Source organism: Lynx rufus, unplaced genomic scaffold (assembly GCF_022079265.1).
Source record: "Lynx rufus isolate CCGP_SWC_20201006 ecotype Redwood Valley unplaced genomic scaffold, mLynRuf1.p SCAF_1, whole genome shotgun sequence".
NCBI lineage: Eukaryota > Metazoa > Chordata > Mammalia > Carnivora > Felidae > Lynx > Lynx rufus.
Window position 1 is genome coordinate 13818645 of NW_025814823.1, and position 17896 is coordinate 13836540.

Below are 17896 nucleotides of genomic sequence, written 5' to 3' on the forward strand. Positions count from 1 at the left end.
TTAATCTGGGGACTTAAAAAATGAATATTTTAGGTAGCTTCTATGTCAAAATATTGTTAGTTAATGTAAACACTAAGCTATTTGTACATTTGCAGGGACACAGGCTTTGTAGGCTAAAAGGAAACAAACCTGCTGTCTTTTCTAAACTTTATGCTTTTGGGGATACTACTGAAAACATATAACTGTGCAATTATAAAGACCTGTATGTGGTTATAATTGGTTTTACATGTGTTTATAGGTCATTCAACACATATTGTGTTTGTATACTAAGGGTACAAGAACGTATTTACTATATGCTGGCTGTTGAGTTCAAGTAATTTCATTGAATTCTTACTTCCCTATGGGATAGATATTCTTATCCCTGTTAGTGAATGAGGAGACTTAGCTCAATAAATTGAGTAGGCTGAACAGGTAGCAAGTTGTGAGAAGGCTGCACTTTCCACAGTACCATACTGCCTTCAAGAAGCTAACAGTGTACTGGAGAACATTTTTTTAATGGGTAAGCTTTTAAAAATATTTCTGATATTGGTACGTGTATGACAGTATCAGAGTTTTCCTACTTTGACAAAGTGATATCCTTTTTACCCACTCCCTATCTCCACTAAAGGAAAATGAACACATACAAATTGAACGAATAAGAAAAACAAAACCAAAGCACACACCCATACTGCTTAAGAAGCAATACAGGGAAAATTAAAGTGAAAATATTAACATGATGTTAAGCTATCCATTTGGAAAGGAAATAGAAAGTTCAGGTTGTCACTGTCTCTCAAAGCACTCATGCAAGAAGTCTAAAAATAGGAAGAGGTAGAACCTGCTGCCATATTTTCACACACGGCGGGGTGAAAAAAAGCCAGTGAGATGATCTTTCAGTCTGGATTTACATATTTAAGATACATCATTTTAGATTTACAAATGAAAATAGCACTTGCAAAAGTAGACAGCACTAAAAATGTTATAGGTGGTTATATATGTCACAGGATTTTTAAATTATAGCATATCTGACTCATACTATTAGAAGTTATCGGTTTTGTAAGTTTTTCATAAAGTTTCAATCATTTTAACATTTTATAATTCAACTGTCATTTAATATAAATGGACATACCAATTACCACTTCTTTCAAAAGGGATTTTTTTGTTTGATGATTTAATCAATTCAGTGCAAGTTTAAACAAATTCACACACAACTAAAAACTAATCCTAAGGGCCGGTTTTGAGGAGCTGTCTTATACACAACCTATAGTACTTTAGAATTTTACCATGTTCCAATATCCTGAGAGTTAACTTGACTAGCTGTTCTGATTAAATGTAATAAAAAATCGGATTATGATAGATTTGTATATTGACTCTTCTTATTTGAGATAACAATTGGAATGACTTGAATATACCTCAAGATACCAAATATTTCTGGTGGCTTTATTGAAAAGGGCATACTTCATGAAATATTAAGGAAAATTACATCCTTCATTTCAAAGAAGAAAACAGCAGTCATGCCTACTTAGTTTTAACTCAATAGTAGCAGCAAGATTACCATATACATTTTAATTTTCTTAAACTGACAGTAATATTTTTGTTTTTATATTTGTGCAGATACAGTAATCTACTTTTTTCACAGATTAAGGCTGGCCGTGAGGATTCCCTACGTTTTTAGATCATTTCAAAAACCTCTGAACTGTACACGACTAAGAAAAAGGGAAGTATCATTAGCTGGCATCGTACCTGAAGACTGCAAGGGATTTTTAAAATGTGGGGTTTGTAGTTCGCAGCAAACTACCCTTAGTGTCACACAGTGCAGCCTTTTTAGGCTGGTAGGCGAGTTCAAGAGCTGTTTGTTGTTGGGAGCTCCATCCAGAGCGGATCACTGTTTGACAAGTTCTATTTTAAGTCGTTCCTGTGTGTGCAGGTGTCAGCCTCTTTCATGGCTGTAGAGAAAGAACCATTACACTCCATCCGTATCCTTCCCCGACAATGCAAGATCTTTCCCCACCGTGCGTTTGTTTCTGCTTTGCCAGCCACTTTTTATTAAGGAAATTCGGGGGTGGGGGGTGGTGGGGGGAGGCGGGAAATACTGCGAGGAAGGGCGAAGAGGGGCAGAAAGAGGTCGTCTGCCACTCCCCTACCTTACGAGGCACGTGGCACTGGCAGTGACAGCTGCTGGATGCAATGATGAAGGCGAAGATGATGAACCTCCTCTTAGCAAGAGGATATTGAGGGAAGGAGGAGGAGGCAGCGGAGGCAAGACACACACTCCCTGTGTCCTTCCTCAGCCGGAGAATCCACCCTCAAGGGAAAAAGTACGCGGAAGCCACTCTCCGCCCCGCCTCTACCAGCTCGCCCCGGGGTCTGGCAGCGGTCCCCATGCACCTGCTCACCTGTCTATCCGTTCAGGGTGGTTGGGGGAGGAACGAGGGGTGGCGGGGTGGGTGGGTGGAAAGAGAAGGAGGGCAGGGCAAAAGAGGGGGTGCTCCGAGGGCTCCGCCCCCGGAGGCTCTGCGCAGGCGCAGTGGCCGCTACCGCAGGCAGGGGGCGGCAACATGGCGGAGTGAGCGGCGGCGTCGGGGCTTCACAACAACAGTGGCGCCCGTAGCGGCGGCAGCGGCAGCGTCAGTAGCGTCGGCCACAGCCTGAGCTTCCGCACCGGTCAGCGTGCGGGCCAGCCGCTCGCGCCCCGGAGCTTCTCGGAGCGGCGGCCGCATCTCCGCGGGGGGCGGGCCGGGCCGGACGGACCGGGAGGGGGAGAGAGAGGAGGCAGCGGCAGCGGCGGCGGCAGCCGCGGTCCAGCTGCTGGGCGGGCACTGCCGCTCGCCGGGCAGCGGTTAGCGGCGCAGCCACCGCCGGGAATAAGCCTGGGAATAACCCGCCGCCTCCGCCGGGGAGGGCGCCGGAGCGGGCCGGGCGGACGCGCAGGCGGGAGCGGGCCCGGCGCCGCGGCGCTGGTGGATGCTGGGGCTCCGAGGCGACGGCCGGGGGGCGGGGGCCGAGGCAGGTATAACGGTACCGGCGGAGGCAGCGCCTCTGCTCTTCCCTTCTCCCCAGGAGGGGGGCAAATGGCGAGCGAGAAGCCGGGCCCGGGCCCGGGGCTCGAGCCTCAGCCCGTGGGGCTCATCGCCGTCGGGGCCGGAGGCGGAGGCGGCGGGGGTGGCGGCGGCGGCGGCGGGGGCAGCGGGATGGGGGAGCTGAGGGGGGCGTCCGGCTCCGGCTCGGTGGTGCTGCCCGCGGGGATGATTAACCCTTCCGTGCCGATCCGCAACATCCGGATGAAATTCGCAGTGTTGATTGGACTCATACAGGTCGGAGAGGTCAGCAACAGGGACATCGTGGAGACGGTGCTCAACCTGGTAAGGGAAAAGGCGTGCTCTCCATCTGCCTCCCAGCCCCCATAGCCTCCCCCCCCACACACCCCCCCCCCCAGCCTCGCGCTCCCACACCTCCACCCATGGGGTCGCACACGCAGCGCGTCCCTGGGAGCACCGATCGTCGGGCGGGTATTGCCCAGCGGGTGACCTGCTTGCGCGCAGCCGTAGCCACGCCACCTCCCCGCTCTCCTCTGGTCCTCTCCTGCCACCTGAGTGCGGTGCCCAAGTTAACACCGCTTACCATCACTTCTCCTATGAGTAGAAATCATTCCTTGTGCAGGGTTTGGGTCGACTTGAGAGTTTAGTTAGCGGGGAGAGGAGACCTCCCTGTTCTCCGGGGTTCTTTTTTCTACACTCTTAATTGTCCGTGGTGTCGCTCTCCGAGGATGAAAGCCTTGCCCCTAGAGCCTAATTTCCCCCGTGCTACTGAAATGTGAGAAGCGCATTAGCTCTAACTTGAGCAGCTGGGCTGTGATGTTTTCGAATGAGGGAAATGATGCAGTTTTGCATCTGCCTTTAAATATATTCAGAGGTTATGATGGAGAGTGTTGTAGCAGTATCTACCCCCCCCCCCCCGCGCCCCATCTCTTTTTAGGCAGCCTTCTTTCTTTGTAATATTGCCCTGAATATGCTGACCTGTTAGTCATTTGTGTGTGTGTGTGTGCACACAAGGTGTTAAAATGTGAGGGCACCAAATCATACAGGTTGGTTTCTATGGTTGCCTTCCGAGAGCGTGGCATGTGGATAAAGACCAAAGGAAAGGTGTTGGTTTGTTTCATGATAAGAAAGAGTTACTGCAGAACTGTGTATGACTTAATGTTTTGCGCTATCTACGGAGAGCCTACGAAGCGTTCAAGATGTCAGGGGAAGAAATGGGAAGAAATAAAGAGAGGAGAATCATAAATTGCAGATAATTAAAGAGTAGTTCATTTTTAATGTTTTGCAAATGCAGTTTTTGCTGCAGCAAAGCTTTTAAAAACAGTTTCCTCTGCAATATCTAGTCTTTGACACACGTAAGGTAGGATTTTGGAAGACAAGGCTTAAATCGAGCGATCAGTTGACTATTGTATTTGGTGTGGAGTCACAGGAATATAAAAATATGCTTGCAGGGGGATTTTATAACACCCATGCAGTCTGATTTTTTAGCCAAGCAATTATTTTTATTTGATCTATTGGAAAACTGAAAGAAAGCTGCAGCACTGGTGCCCTGAGACATGGATTAATGTCTGTGGTTTATGAACCTCTTAAATTCACAGAAAAGTTGAAGTGTTTTTTTTTTTCCTTTCTTTTCTTTTTTCTTTTTGCTAGTACATCAAATCAAAGATAGGAGAATATGTCTTTGTTATATTTATTACTGTTTAAATAGAATACACCGCCTTCTACTTCTGTGTATCTTCAAATAAATCACCACAAAAGTCAATGTAAGTTTGGGGAAATGTCACCACGTTGATATAACCAAATTCTTTTCAAAACAGTAATAGAAATATTGTTTCTTGGGAGTTTTAATTTTAACTAGCTGCGAATAGGAGGTCAGTAACTTGCCTTTTCTTAAAATAAGATGAAATCTCAAAACATGTTAGAATGTTAGCAGGTATTGTGTTTTTAAAAATTTGAAAGAACACATTTAAATTCCCCCCCCCCCCGGTTTTCACCTAATCAGTATCATTTTTATTTAGGTTATGTGGTATTGGGTTATTTTAATAAGTATTTCTATGCTTAATACATTTTGACATGGAAAGAGGCAATAGAGCTCTCACAAGCTGGAAACTGATTGGAATGTGTAACCAGTTCAGACTCTGCAGCAGTAATGATGTATGCCAGATCAGTTCTTAACAGATGGGGTTCTATAGATATACAGTAGGTTAAGAAAGGAAGTGAAGCACTTCTTTTGAGATAAAAAAGAAATTTAACTCTTGTACAGTGCAGTGAAAATCTGGCGTGAAGTTTCAGTATGCAAACATTATGTTAGAAATTAACTTTACTGTTAAGCTTGATTAGAGTAATCAGAAATAAGGTAATACTGAAATGTTATGTCCCCAAATCCACATAAGACCTTGTAACTGCATTGATCTTGGCATAAAAAAGGTTAGGTTTAAAATTTCCTTGTACATATTTGAAGAATGCAAGAAGTCCTTAAATGGAAACTTCTGGGGAAAGGATGAAAGACAAAAGGAGTTATTTACTATTAAGTTGTTAATTATATTGATTGTGGAATTCAGATTGATTACTTGAAGGGTAATATTTCCTGAACTGTAAGTTTAGGGCTTTATCTTTCTAATATACTCATAATGAAAATGTCATGTGAAAATTTAAGCTGGTTCTGAAAATAATTTGGAATCATAGGCAGTTAAAAAATAATTATCAAAACTTAATTCTATTAATAAATAAATCAGTAAAATCCATGTGGAGCATTCAATGACTAGTTAGAAGGTGGACGCTTGTAATATTATCTCTAAAATGAGTTTTTAAAATTTCCAATCTTAATTTACAACATTAAATAAAAAAATTAGGTGGAAATAGTGAAACCTCTATCACAGTGCCCTTTATGACAGAAAAGAAGGGAGGGGAACTAATGAAACTTCAAAACAAAACAGTTTCTACCTTAAACAGTCTCAGTCACCTTTGCCAAAATATTTTTCTATTTTTCCTGTACATACATTTCTTATCTGTAGATAGTATGAGAATACTAATACTTGGTTTTCAGGTACTATTTCTCTCTCGCCTTCCCCAAAGAATTAAAAGTTTTGCTGAGTAAAGTTTAAGCATGCAGTGATATCTAGGACTTCTACACAGCCATGGTTGTACTTTTTCTGCTTTTGTTTGCCAAAGGTAGAGCTGCTTCCATTACTGAAGTGGATTGTGAGTTTGTTGAAGAATCACCAATGTAATGAGAAATAAAATGAGTAATTTCTATTGTAGAGGAATGTATTTTGTATAATGATACTGTTAACTCAAAACATTAATATATAGCACTCCATATTTGTATTTATAGCATTAGGAAGATGAGTAAATTAATTCATAAATAATGTTACAATGAGAATATATTGTCAAGGATTTTGTAATGTAGCTTTATCTGTGAAAGAAGATGATCATCAACAAACTTTGGATTTAGGAAGAATTATTTAATGTGGCAGTATAAGAGAGTCTAACTATAGATAAGGAAGGAATTTGGTTGTCTGTTGCAGTTACAAAACCGGCATACTGCTTAGTCCAATGCTTCCTTTGTAAACATCCTTAACATGTGTTTATATAAGGTTTTTCTTTCCTTGAAGTAAATGCTATGTAAATATTATGTGTTCTTTGTTTATAATTTGAAAGTTTCTTTTAATCAAAGATTTTAATGTAAACATAGTTTTAGAAAAGATAAAATAGAGGACTGACATTTACTTAATGGAAGAATTCACAACAGGGTTTTTTGAATAACTGTCTTAGGTAGTATAATTCTATAGCATTTAATTTGCAAAATTTTTTTTCACAAATTACAGTGCAATATCAGTGTATCTTTACCTGTAGAAAATAATTCCTCAGATAATTTTATTTTTTTACGTGTAAATAGCATATTGAAAGCAGTACTGGATACTTGGAGGGGATTTTGCATATGGATCATAGTATTTTAGTTAAAAGGGAATTTTTACGTTATTCTCTTGTACTTGCATGTGACAGTAACTTTCTTAGAGGTTTTTCATTTGTAGCTTGATAATCAGAATCATTTTCACTTTAAAGATACTTAGAATTTCACAAACGAAAGGTATGTTCTGCATTTGAACCAAATTTGTTTAAAAAATATGTAGTTGCGTCTTAGAATCATGGAAGTCCTTAATATGAACAAAACCACATTTACTTGTATTAAAAGGGAATTTTTTGCATTTTAATTTATGTTGACATGTAAGCTTTTTCATATTAACTTGAATTATATTTTATTTTTGCTATTGGGTATTGGAAGTTAAATTAAGAATGCATTGGTAACATTGGAATTTGCCATTTCTAGAGTTCTGAGATTTTCCACAGAAAGATTAATTTAGCCATGTAATGACACTAAAGCAGTCTTGATGAGCACTGAGAAATGTATAGAATTGTTGAATCATTATATTGAACACTTAAAACTAATGTAACACTGTATGTTAATTATTCTTGAATAAAAAACAAGACCTTAAACAGCAGTTACTTTATAGCCAGGTTATGATCAAGGTATATTAATTTTAAACAAGTATTTTGTATATTGCTAGTCAGTTTTTGGCAAATACTGTGCTGTTAAATAAATAAATGTATCTCAAAGTTTTCTTTCTACTATGGTTTCTCCAAACACAGTGTAGAGAGATGCTTTGGTCCTAGCAGACTCAACCCCCATTTTGGATCACAGATGTGCTGTATCATAAATTTCAGTCATTCACATTTTTGAATATTTACTTTAAATACTGGTTTGCATCAGTTTCATAGGTTTCTTATATTTTGACTCTACTGTGCATATTTTATGCATCGTCAGCATATAAGTATCCCCTGCTTTCCAAAAGTTGGTGTTTTGCCCCTTCACTTTTATGAAAGACCTGTATTAGTACTGTTTTTGTTAACCAAAAGAAATCCGAAGAGGATTTTTGCTTTTACAAAAAAAAGCTGTTGCTGTATTAGTAATAGGTCTTTTGTGAAAGTGAAGTAGCCTATTGCCAACTTTTGGAGAGTGGGGGATACTCTTTACCTTATGCCATTTCGACTTATGGAAAGTTTCATGGGAACACTCTACTTTTGGATAGTGGCAAACCTGTGTCTCCTTTTACAGAGATATACCTATCATCTCTAGTGTTGTTATTTATATGTGTTTCCCCTCTTCTGCTGTGAACCCCAAGAGGGCAGGTCCCCGACTCAAATGATGGTTATGATTTTTGACTTTACAATGGTGTAAATGTGATACTCACTAGAAACCATACTTAGACTTTTGATCTTTTCCTGGGATGGTGATATGCAATATGATCCTCTCTCATGATGTTGGGCAGCAAGTCATATCCCCCAGTTAGCCACTGGGTCATGAGGGTGAACAACTGATACGCTGACCACCATTATGTACCCATACAACTATTTTGTTTTTCTGTACTTTGAGTACAGTGTTCAGTAAATTTCAGGAGATTTTCAACACTTTATTATAGAAATAGGCTTTGTGTTAAATGATCTACCCACCTGTAGGCTAATAGAAGTGTTCCGAGCACGTTTAAGGTAGATTAGGCCAAGCAATGATGTTTGGATGTTAGGTGTAGTAAATGCATTATTGACTTTTGAAATTTTCAAACTTAACGTTGGGTTTATCTGGATATAACATCCTTGTAAGTTGGAGATATGAATTTATCTTTTATATTTTTGGCTCTTGGGTAAGTTAAGTGCATTTTGAGTAGGCAAGACACCATTATAGGCAGTAGAAGACCAGTTTCTGAAATTATGATCAACAGTAGGGTGCAGTCCCAACATCCTGAAATCAATTAGACTCATTGTCACTTAGTGTATTGCCTAGTTCTATCACTAGAAATGCATGTTGAATATGTATGCGTTATGTAGGCCTTACTAAATATGTAAGTGGTATTTTAAACTGGCATATTGGAAGAAGAATCTGATGCAAACTTTTTAATGATTTATGTGTATGTCAAATATATAAGCACACAACAAAGATGTTATTAGCAAAGAATAATGCATTGGATATAAATTAAAAAGCATTGTTATAATTTGTCATAGTTCCAGGAATAGTGGACATCTCTTGTTTTTGATGTCTACCATACATTGCCCTTTTTTGGTAAGGGGGATGCAATTGCCCTTGAGGAACCACCTATCCCCCATTCTTAGTTCAGCTGGTTTCCCTGGGCTGGGGATATAACCCAGGCATGGCCAGAATCACTGTGACTGGTTCAGGCATAAACACTTAACTCTAGGGGAGCCACAGGGTCAGTCACAAGACTTGGCACTGAAATTTTCTGTTGGTGATGCTGAACTGGTTGATGTAGCCTATACCTGTAGGTGACTGTATTAGAATTTGACTAAATAGGAAGAGAGAGTGAGAAGTATATTCTTGGTTATGCTTGAGCCCCTGCAGTTCCCTGTGCCTGTGGGGATTATCTTCTAACCATTACATTCTCTCCTTTAAAGTTTCTAATTCTTATTCTTATTAGCTTAAAGTCATTTTAAATTGGGGTTTTGTCACTTGTAAATGGAAAGAATCCTCCCTAGCATAGACTTTAGTAAAGGGAAACGGGACATTTCATTTTGAAATGAAGGCAGTGAAGACTTTGCTTTTCCATAGCAATTCCTTTTAAGGAATTACGGAACAGCTGTTTTAAATTGTCACTGGTGTTACCTTTGCCCATGGAAGACTGAGGCTGTAACTTTAGTGATACTGGAGTGTTTTGGTCACTTCTTGTGGCCTTTGATAATGTTTTATAAGACAGCAACTAGCTTTGGTGCACGCTGGCATGCTTGAGAGCAGAGAGGGAAGAAGATACTGTCTTTCCAAGTAAGAGAGGCCCTTTCTGCTTGCAGCTATGCATAGCAGAGCATCAGAATATCAAGAACCTTGAAGTTTAAAAAACCTACTTTTTTGGGGGCGCCTGGGTGGTTCAGTCGGTTAAGCGTCCGACTTCGGCTGAGGTCACGATCTCGCAGTATGTGAGTTCTTGCCCCGCGTCGGGCTCTGTGCTGACTGCTCAGAGCCTGGAGCCTGTTTCAGATTCTGTGTCTCCCTCTCTCTCTGACCCTCCCCCGTTCATGCTCTGTCTCTCTCTGTCTCAAAAATAAATAAACGTTAAAAAAATTTTTTTTTTAAAAACCTTTTTTTAAATTAAAAAAAAAATTTAACCTCATGCTAAAGTTGGCAGGAGTTTAAATTAGAACCACTTAAAGTTCTATTTTATAAGCTTCTCTCAAGCACCTCGGTGCATTATACTCTCAGCTTCCTGACCAAAGGAACAATCCAGTTACTAAAGAGCTTTAAAAGAGGATGCAGCCAGGGAACAGGTGAGAGAACAGCCATGCCTCCTCACTCAGGTTATCATTTCACATTGCTTCAAGGAAAATCATTAAGCCGGGGGTGAAGGGCATGAGTACTGTGGAGGTCTGTTGCTGTGAGACTGAATATTGTTAGGAAACTGAAAAGATGGAAATCTAGATTGGTAAGCTGTTTGTATCTTGACAAGATCTCTGGCTTTGATGCTAATTCATTCAGGTGACTGAAGTTAATAGACCAAGAGCTTACTAAGTTTTTAGGAAAACTACTTTCTAGGGTTACTTCAAGCCTGGTAAACAAAGACTTGTGTTCTTTTCCTTCTACGGAAGTTCTGGGTTTTAATAAGTGAAAGTGGTTTAATTGCTGAAGCAGTAGAGCTGCCAGATGGAAAATCTAAGGCCATGAGGGTAAATGGACAAGCAGGGTCTTCTGAGAATAGTAGGGTTGAGTACATCCAAATTGGCTGAACAAGGAACTCCATTGCCAGGGTAAAGAATTCTTGCTACTCTAACCAGTACTGTCTGGTTTATGTTTTGAATCAGTGACCATGGTTTATCTTCACCACTCTCCTAAGAGGCAGTTACTATTTATGTTCTTTTACCATAGTATGTTAAGTATCAGGGAGATAGTTAAATTTATGTAGCTATATGTTTTCAGAAAATAAGGTACCACCAAAAAGAATGCATGTTTGGATCTGACCAAAGATTAATCTTTGTTCATAGTGCAAAGATTTTAGACTTGTAGCTTGATGCAGCAACTTGACATTGTCTTTGTCTCTTCCCCAACCCCTCTCACCTTGTAACCCTTTGAAGTGATAAGTATGTTTTCTACTGTGGCTAAGGTAGTAACATTGTTAAACACAGGTATTAAAAATTATACATATATGGAAAGAAGGGAGCTTGTAAGGTGTATGGGCAGCCATGGGCTAGAATGTTACAATTTTCTGTTGGTTTTGGCTGTGTAACATCCATTCTTTCCGTTGCTAACCGTTCTAGTTTTTTCACACTCCTTTGGGGAGTCATCCCTTCTTGATTCTTGCCTTCTATGGTTTGAGGTTTCCCTGGATTCCTTTCTCTTTTCCTGGATCAGAAACAGAACCTGGACCTGGATCATCAGTAACAGCTTCTGGTTAAAAATATAGTTGCACATCTGAGCAGCTTGGTAACTTAATTCTGTCAGAGAAAAAAACCAAAATAACAACAACAACAACAACAACAACAACAAAGATACTGACAATTGCGGTTGATAAGATGTTAGAATGTAAGTCTATATTTGGGAATCTGCCTTGAAGGCAGAGTATGCTTGAGAACGGACCTATCACAGAAACACCTAGAACCTGGAGATAGATTACCATGACATCTTTGGAACTTTTCAAGTCAGTTATATCACAGACTTTTCAATGCATTAAGCTAATACATTTCCTGTCTTACTCAAGCCAGTTTAAGTTAGGTTTCTATCCATTACACCCCAATGATTCCTGAGCAGTATTCTAAATTAAATTAAAAAAAACCTTAGGTATTAAGTATCATAGGACAAAACAAAAAATATTAACTTGGCAATGGACTTGTTGTAATTCAAGAAAGAAATATACATTGCTAATTAATATAGAAATTTACTTGTACTAAATAACAACATAATAGTGATATACAATGAAAAACAGGTGACTAAAAAGAAAATTACCCTTGTGTCCTAGGCATGCTAAAATAATCTTAAATGATGTTGTAGGGCATGTAAAATGTTAAGAGTTGTACTGAATGACATTTTAACCATATGTATCAAGAGATCTAAAGAGGTTCTTGTCATTGGGGCTCAATTGGTTGAGCGTCCAACTTTGGCTCAGGTCATGATCTCATGGTTTGTGGGTTCAAGCCCCATGTCGGGCTCTGTGCTGACAGCTTGGAGCCTGGAGCCTGCTTCGGATTCTGTGTTTCCCTCTCTGCCCTTTCCTTGCTTGCTTTCTCTCTCTCAAAAATGAATGAACGTTAAAAAAAATTAAAAAAGGTTCTTTCAGTCATCCTTAGTTCTTTAGGCTAAGGAAGAATTACCTGTGGACAAGTATGAGGGATACATGTAGTTTTATGATATTAAAAAAAAAATGGCAACCACCTAAATGTTCAAGAATAAGAAAAGGTTACATAAATCACTTTACCTCCATATTGTGGAATACCATACAGCTATTAAAAATTTACATGCCTCAGTTTCCTTATGTGTAAAAAAGGGTATTTACCTCAAGGTTGTTGGACAGATTAAATGAAATAAATGTATGTAAAGTGTTTGGTACACAGTTTATTTAGTGCTTACTACTGTTATTTTAATTCTTATCTTGAGTCTGTGGATTATCTGATCATAGAAAAAAGATAATGATTTAAATAAAGCTGAGCTCTATTCTTTTAGTTTTGAGTTTCTGAACCTGGTGAACCTCTCAGAGAAGGGATCTCAAGTACTCACAGACCATGTTCTCCTAGTGAAACATGGGGAGTCTGTTCTGCATCCTGGCGTAGTCTTTAACAGTTCATGGGGTACTTTTTCTCAGTTACCTATTTTGAGTATGGAAGATGGAAAACTGGGGAAGGAATAGACCTGAAGTAACACGAGTTCCTTTGCCTGGAATCACTTTGATTTCTTCCTTCCCTCACGTGGCTAAATTTCACATGGAGATGTAGTAGGACATAATAGTGATCCTAGGTAAATAATTCCTCCCTCTGGGAGTCTTAGCTTAAATATTTAGAAGACTACTTGAGCAACAAGCCTAAGGGGCAAGTTAGGGGATTAAAAACTATTTTGTGATGAGTTGTTTTGGAAAATAATATTAGCCTATATGTTAATGTCTCTTTACTGTTTAAAATACACTCGTGAAATTGTACTGTGTTAGCTGGTCCTCAGAATAAGTTCTTGTTCAGATACGATTCCTTCTCTGTAGATGTGGAAACTAAGGCTGCAGGAAGTGTGAAGTAGTTAGAAAAATCTAGGAATTAAGTAGCAGAGGAAGGGAAGGTCCAGCCAGCCTCAGAGAGTTGGTTCTGTAGTAGGGAACGCTTCTCGTCGAGGACTCAGGACTAGCTGTTTATAGGAAATCACAATGAATGCAGGACAGTTTGGTGGGTTTGTACACAAAAGTGATTCTAGCAAAAACTGTATTGTGAACTATTTATTTTCAGTTTTGGGGAATAATTAGTTATATAATTTTATAAATGGTAACTAGTTTTCATCAGGCTGAATGTTGGTACTTTAAACATTACTTTGAACCGGAATAAGAGTATGCATAAGTATATTTATTTTGTGTAGAAAGAGTAGATTTGTTATATATTAGTATTAATTAAGTGAACCACCACATATATCATATTTGCTTGGATAAAACAAATGAGTTACAATAGGAATTATTCTACGTCTAGGTAATCTAATTTTCAGTAATTGGGATTCCTCTCTCAGTTTACTAAAGTAGAGCAGACATTGATTAATAGCAAATTTTATGGAAGTGTAAATGTCTGGATATATTTGTCTTCAGCAAATACGTTCATTTTCTGAGAGAAACAACTTGCAGCTGATTTAAAGATGGCATATATGTATTTCTACCGTAATCTTAAAAATTTTCACTTGTGGGGAGGTGACTGGCATTTATAGATTGGGTTTGGTTTCATACCTTATGTTTTTAATATTCTCTCCTAACCCCTCTGAAGGAAATCTGGGTTTACTTTAATATAACGAGTAAACTGTGGCTGAAGTTAAGTGGCTTGTCCAAGTTTGCAAAGCAGTTCAGTTGCAGAAATGAGACTCAAAGCTAGATGTTCCGTTTCCAAGTATGTTGTTCTTTAAAATATAAGAAACCTTTGGGGTGCCTGTGTGGCTCAGTCAGTTAAGTGTCTGACTTTGGCTCAGGTCATGATCTCGTGGTCCGTGAGTTCGAGCCCCGCGTAGGGCTCTGTGCTGACAGCTCAGAACAGAATCAGAATCAGAACCTGGAGCCTGCTTCTGATCCTCTCTCTCTCTCTCTCTCTCTCTCTCTCTCTCTCTCTCTCTCTCTCTTCTCTCTCTCTTTCTCTCTCTCTCTCTCTCTGCCCCTCTCCCATTCACGCTCTGTCTCTCCATAATGGATAAATGGTAAAAAAATACAAGAAACCTTTAATGATGATAACAGTGATAGCAGCTTGCACTTACTTATTGACTCCTTATGTGCCAAGCACTGTGTAAAGCATGTGACATGCATTATCTCATTTTATCATCTTGACATTAATAATAAAATCTTGAATGAAATTAAAAGGCATCTTTCCAAGTTAAGCTAGGTCTGGTATCTTAGAAGTATTTTCAGCTTCAATTATATAAGTAATATTCTATCATAAAATGCCATAAGATTATTTTACATGATTTGTACTAATTCTGTGTAACTTGACCTTTTCAGAGTCCTTGAATTTAAATTATTTAAATTGTTTTAAAAATCTTATGGGATAAGTCATCAACAGAAAAATGTTTCTTTTATTATACCATATTGACTGTTACTTGTTAAATAATTATTGCATTTCTCAAGACATCGTGTTCTTCCATCTTTTGTCTAAAGAACACCTACTTATGTTGCAAGATTTAGTTCTCATTGTCTCCTTAGACCATACTACCTTCCCTGATCTGCCCCTAAAAGCTCTGCCTCTCATCCTCTTCTCTCCCGTAACGTTTTGTACATCCCTCAAATTCAGCACTCGCACATTCTGTTTTAAATATTTGTTTACCTGTCAGACTGCCCTAGAGACTCTGAATCCCCTGAGGTCAGAACATTGTGTTATTCACCTTGGTATCCTGAGTACTTATCATGGAATCTGGAGTTTTGTGCTGCTTGTTGAACTTTTTTTTTGAATGAGGATTTTTGCACCTTTGAAATAGTTTGCTTGTTTTGGTCACTTTTGGCCTGGGTATAAATCCTGTCTTCGCTGGCTTTTATGGTTATTTTAATTTCTATGTATGCTTCTTTTTTAACATTCAGTTTTTATTTTTCTCAGGGGTGGGGGAGATAAAGGTATTTAGGTGTATATATACATCGTTTATGATTAAAAGAAAGTTTAAATTTGGGATGGGTAAGGAATTATATAGTCTTTACATCTGGTGAATAGCCTGACTCTATCACTTGACTAGGCGAGGAAAGAGAACCAGGTAGGTTAAGATCCTGTGGTCGTTGACAGACTAGGAATTAACATCTAGATTCCCTCTTAGTCCAGTGTTTTGTTTTGTTTTTTTTGTTTTTTGTTTTTTTTCATTTTATCTTGGTGCCTGCAGTTCCACTTTGCTCAGCTAATTTGTAGTTTCAGTTTATAACTTTCAACAGAAGGATGTTTTTGTTTTTGTTTTTGTTTTTCACTCAGACAGGCTTGGATACTTAAAGTGATGGTTAAATAAATTACTGAGTAATCCTAACCTAGTGTTCTTCTTTTCTTTTTTTTTTTTTAAGTTATTTCTTTATATGAGAGAGAGAGACAGAGAGAGAGAGAGAGAGAGAGGGGGGGGGGGAGGGAATGAATGAACAAGTGGGGAGGGGGCAGAGAGAGGGAAAGACAGAACCCCAAGCAGGCTTTGCTCTCAGTGCATGTGTGCCATGTGGGGCTCAGTGGGATCATGACCTGAGCTGAGATCGAGAGTTGGACACTTAACCCACTGAGCCACCCAGGCGCCCCTCCTAACTTAAGTGTTCTGTTGCCAGAGTAAAGATACTCATTGGGCATATAAAAAAGAATTACACAGTCCCTACCTTAAATAACTAGAGGTTCAGCATAGGAAATAGAAAAATAAGCAGATAAATTACAATAGTAAAAAGTGATATTACAAAGATTTAAACAAAATGCCATGGTGACCATGGATCTACTAACTTTTTTCCTGGGGGAGTCTAGGAAGGTCACATTGTTAGGTAATTTTGAACCTGATCTTAAAGGACAAGAGCTGTTTCTCAAGATGAAAGGGTAGGGGTGGAAAAGTTTCTACAAAGAGAGGATAGCTTGCACAAGGAGACAGGTCATGAGGGACCTCATAGTTTTGTCCTCTGATGTTAACTATAAACTAGTTAATTCTTCTTATAGAAACCCCCCTGTTTTGGGGCGCCTGGGTGGTGCAGTCGGTTAAGCGTCTGACTTCAGCCAGGTCATGATCTCGCGGTCCGGGAGTTCGAGCCCCGCGTCGGGCTCTGGGCTGATGGCTCAGAGCCTGGAGCCTGTTTCCGATTCTGTGTCTCCCTCTCTCTCTGCCCCTCTCCCGTTCATGCTCTGTCTCTCTCTGTCCCAAAAATAAATAAACGTTGAAAAAAAAAATTAAAAAAAAAAAGAAACCCCCCTGTTTTTATTCCATGAGTGTTCACATTTTTCTCCCCTCTCAGGCTTGCTCAGGGGAGGTGTAAAATTTATTTGAGTCCAATTCAGTGAATTATTTCAGGAGCTCTATGTATGTAGGCATCATATTTGCATGCTCCCAGACTTCTGATCTATTGGCTCTTTGACATAGGGGGGTATATCTTTTTCCTATGTACTTATCCTTTCTTTTGACTGTTGACAGAAACAGTATTTGTTATACTATTGTGTAATAATTATGTATACATAGTAGGCGTTCAATAAATAATGAATAACATATAAAAATACAGGAATGGGGTGCTTGGCTGGCCTAGTCCGTAGAGCATGTGACTCTTAATCTCTTGTTCATGAGTTCAAGCCTCACAAGGGAGGTAGAGATGACTTAAAAAGAATAAAATCTTAGGGTGCCTGGGTGGCTCAGTCAGTTAAGCGTCCAACTTCAGCTCAGGTCATGATCTCATGGTTCGTAGGTTCAAGCCCCCCTTCGGGCTGTGTGCTGACAGCTCAAGGCTGGAGCCTGTTTCAGATTCTGTGCCTCCCTCTCTCTCTCTGCCCCTCCCCCATTCACACTCTGTCTCTCTCAAAAATAAACATTAAAGAAAAATAAAACCTTTAAAAAATTTTGTTTAATGTTTATTTATTTTTGACAGAGAGAGAGAGAGAGAGAGAGAGAGAGAGAGACAGAGACAGAGCATGAGTGGGGGAGGAGCAGAGAGAGGGGGAGACACAGAATCTGAAACAGGCTCCAGGCTCTGAGCTGTCAGCACAGAGCCCAATGTGGGACTTGAACTCACGAACTGCGAGACCATGACCTGAGCCGGAGTCAGACGCCCGACTGACTGAGCCACCCAGGAGCCCCCCAGAAAATAAAATCTTAAAAAAAATTAAAGGAATGTTTCATACTGGCAGAGGATAAAGGAGACTTATTTTGAGAGTATCATAATTCAGAAGAGAAACTAAAGATGAATAGAGAAAAATTAAACTAATTGCATTGACTTCTTTTTGAAATGTGTAATTAACTATTGTCCTATTAAAGATACTGATATTTTGCTTGTACTAAAAATTAATTATTTGGATATGCATTTCATATATGTTCATCTGAATAATGTTCGTTGTCCTTAATGCTTGGTTTGGCAGGTATTTCTATGAGTGGTAAGATAACTTGGGCTTGATAAGTAGCCGAGGAGAGCTACACACAAAAACCTAGTTTGCTAAATCTCCATTTAGTTGAGCTCTTGCTAGAAGAA

General features: G+C 39.5%; 1 protein-coding gene across 5 annotated transcripts in view; it reads left to right on the forward strand.

The window, feature by feature from the left end:
- The first annotated feature begins 3047 nt into the window (after positions 1 to 3047).
- NBEA (neurobeachin) overlaps positions 3048 to 17896 on the forward strand; it is a 691423-nt gene continuing 676574 nt past the window's right edge. For all 5 annotated transcript variants that reach the window (XM_047078787.1, XM_047078803.1, XM_047078809.1 and 2 more), the window contains exon 1: positions 3048 to 3338. In XM_047078787.1, the coding sequence (XP_046934743.1) occupies positions 3048 to 3338 (291 nt within the window). The remainder of the gene's footprint in view (positions 3339 to 17896) is intronic.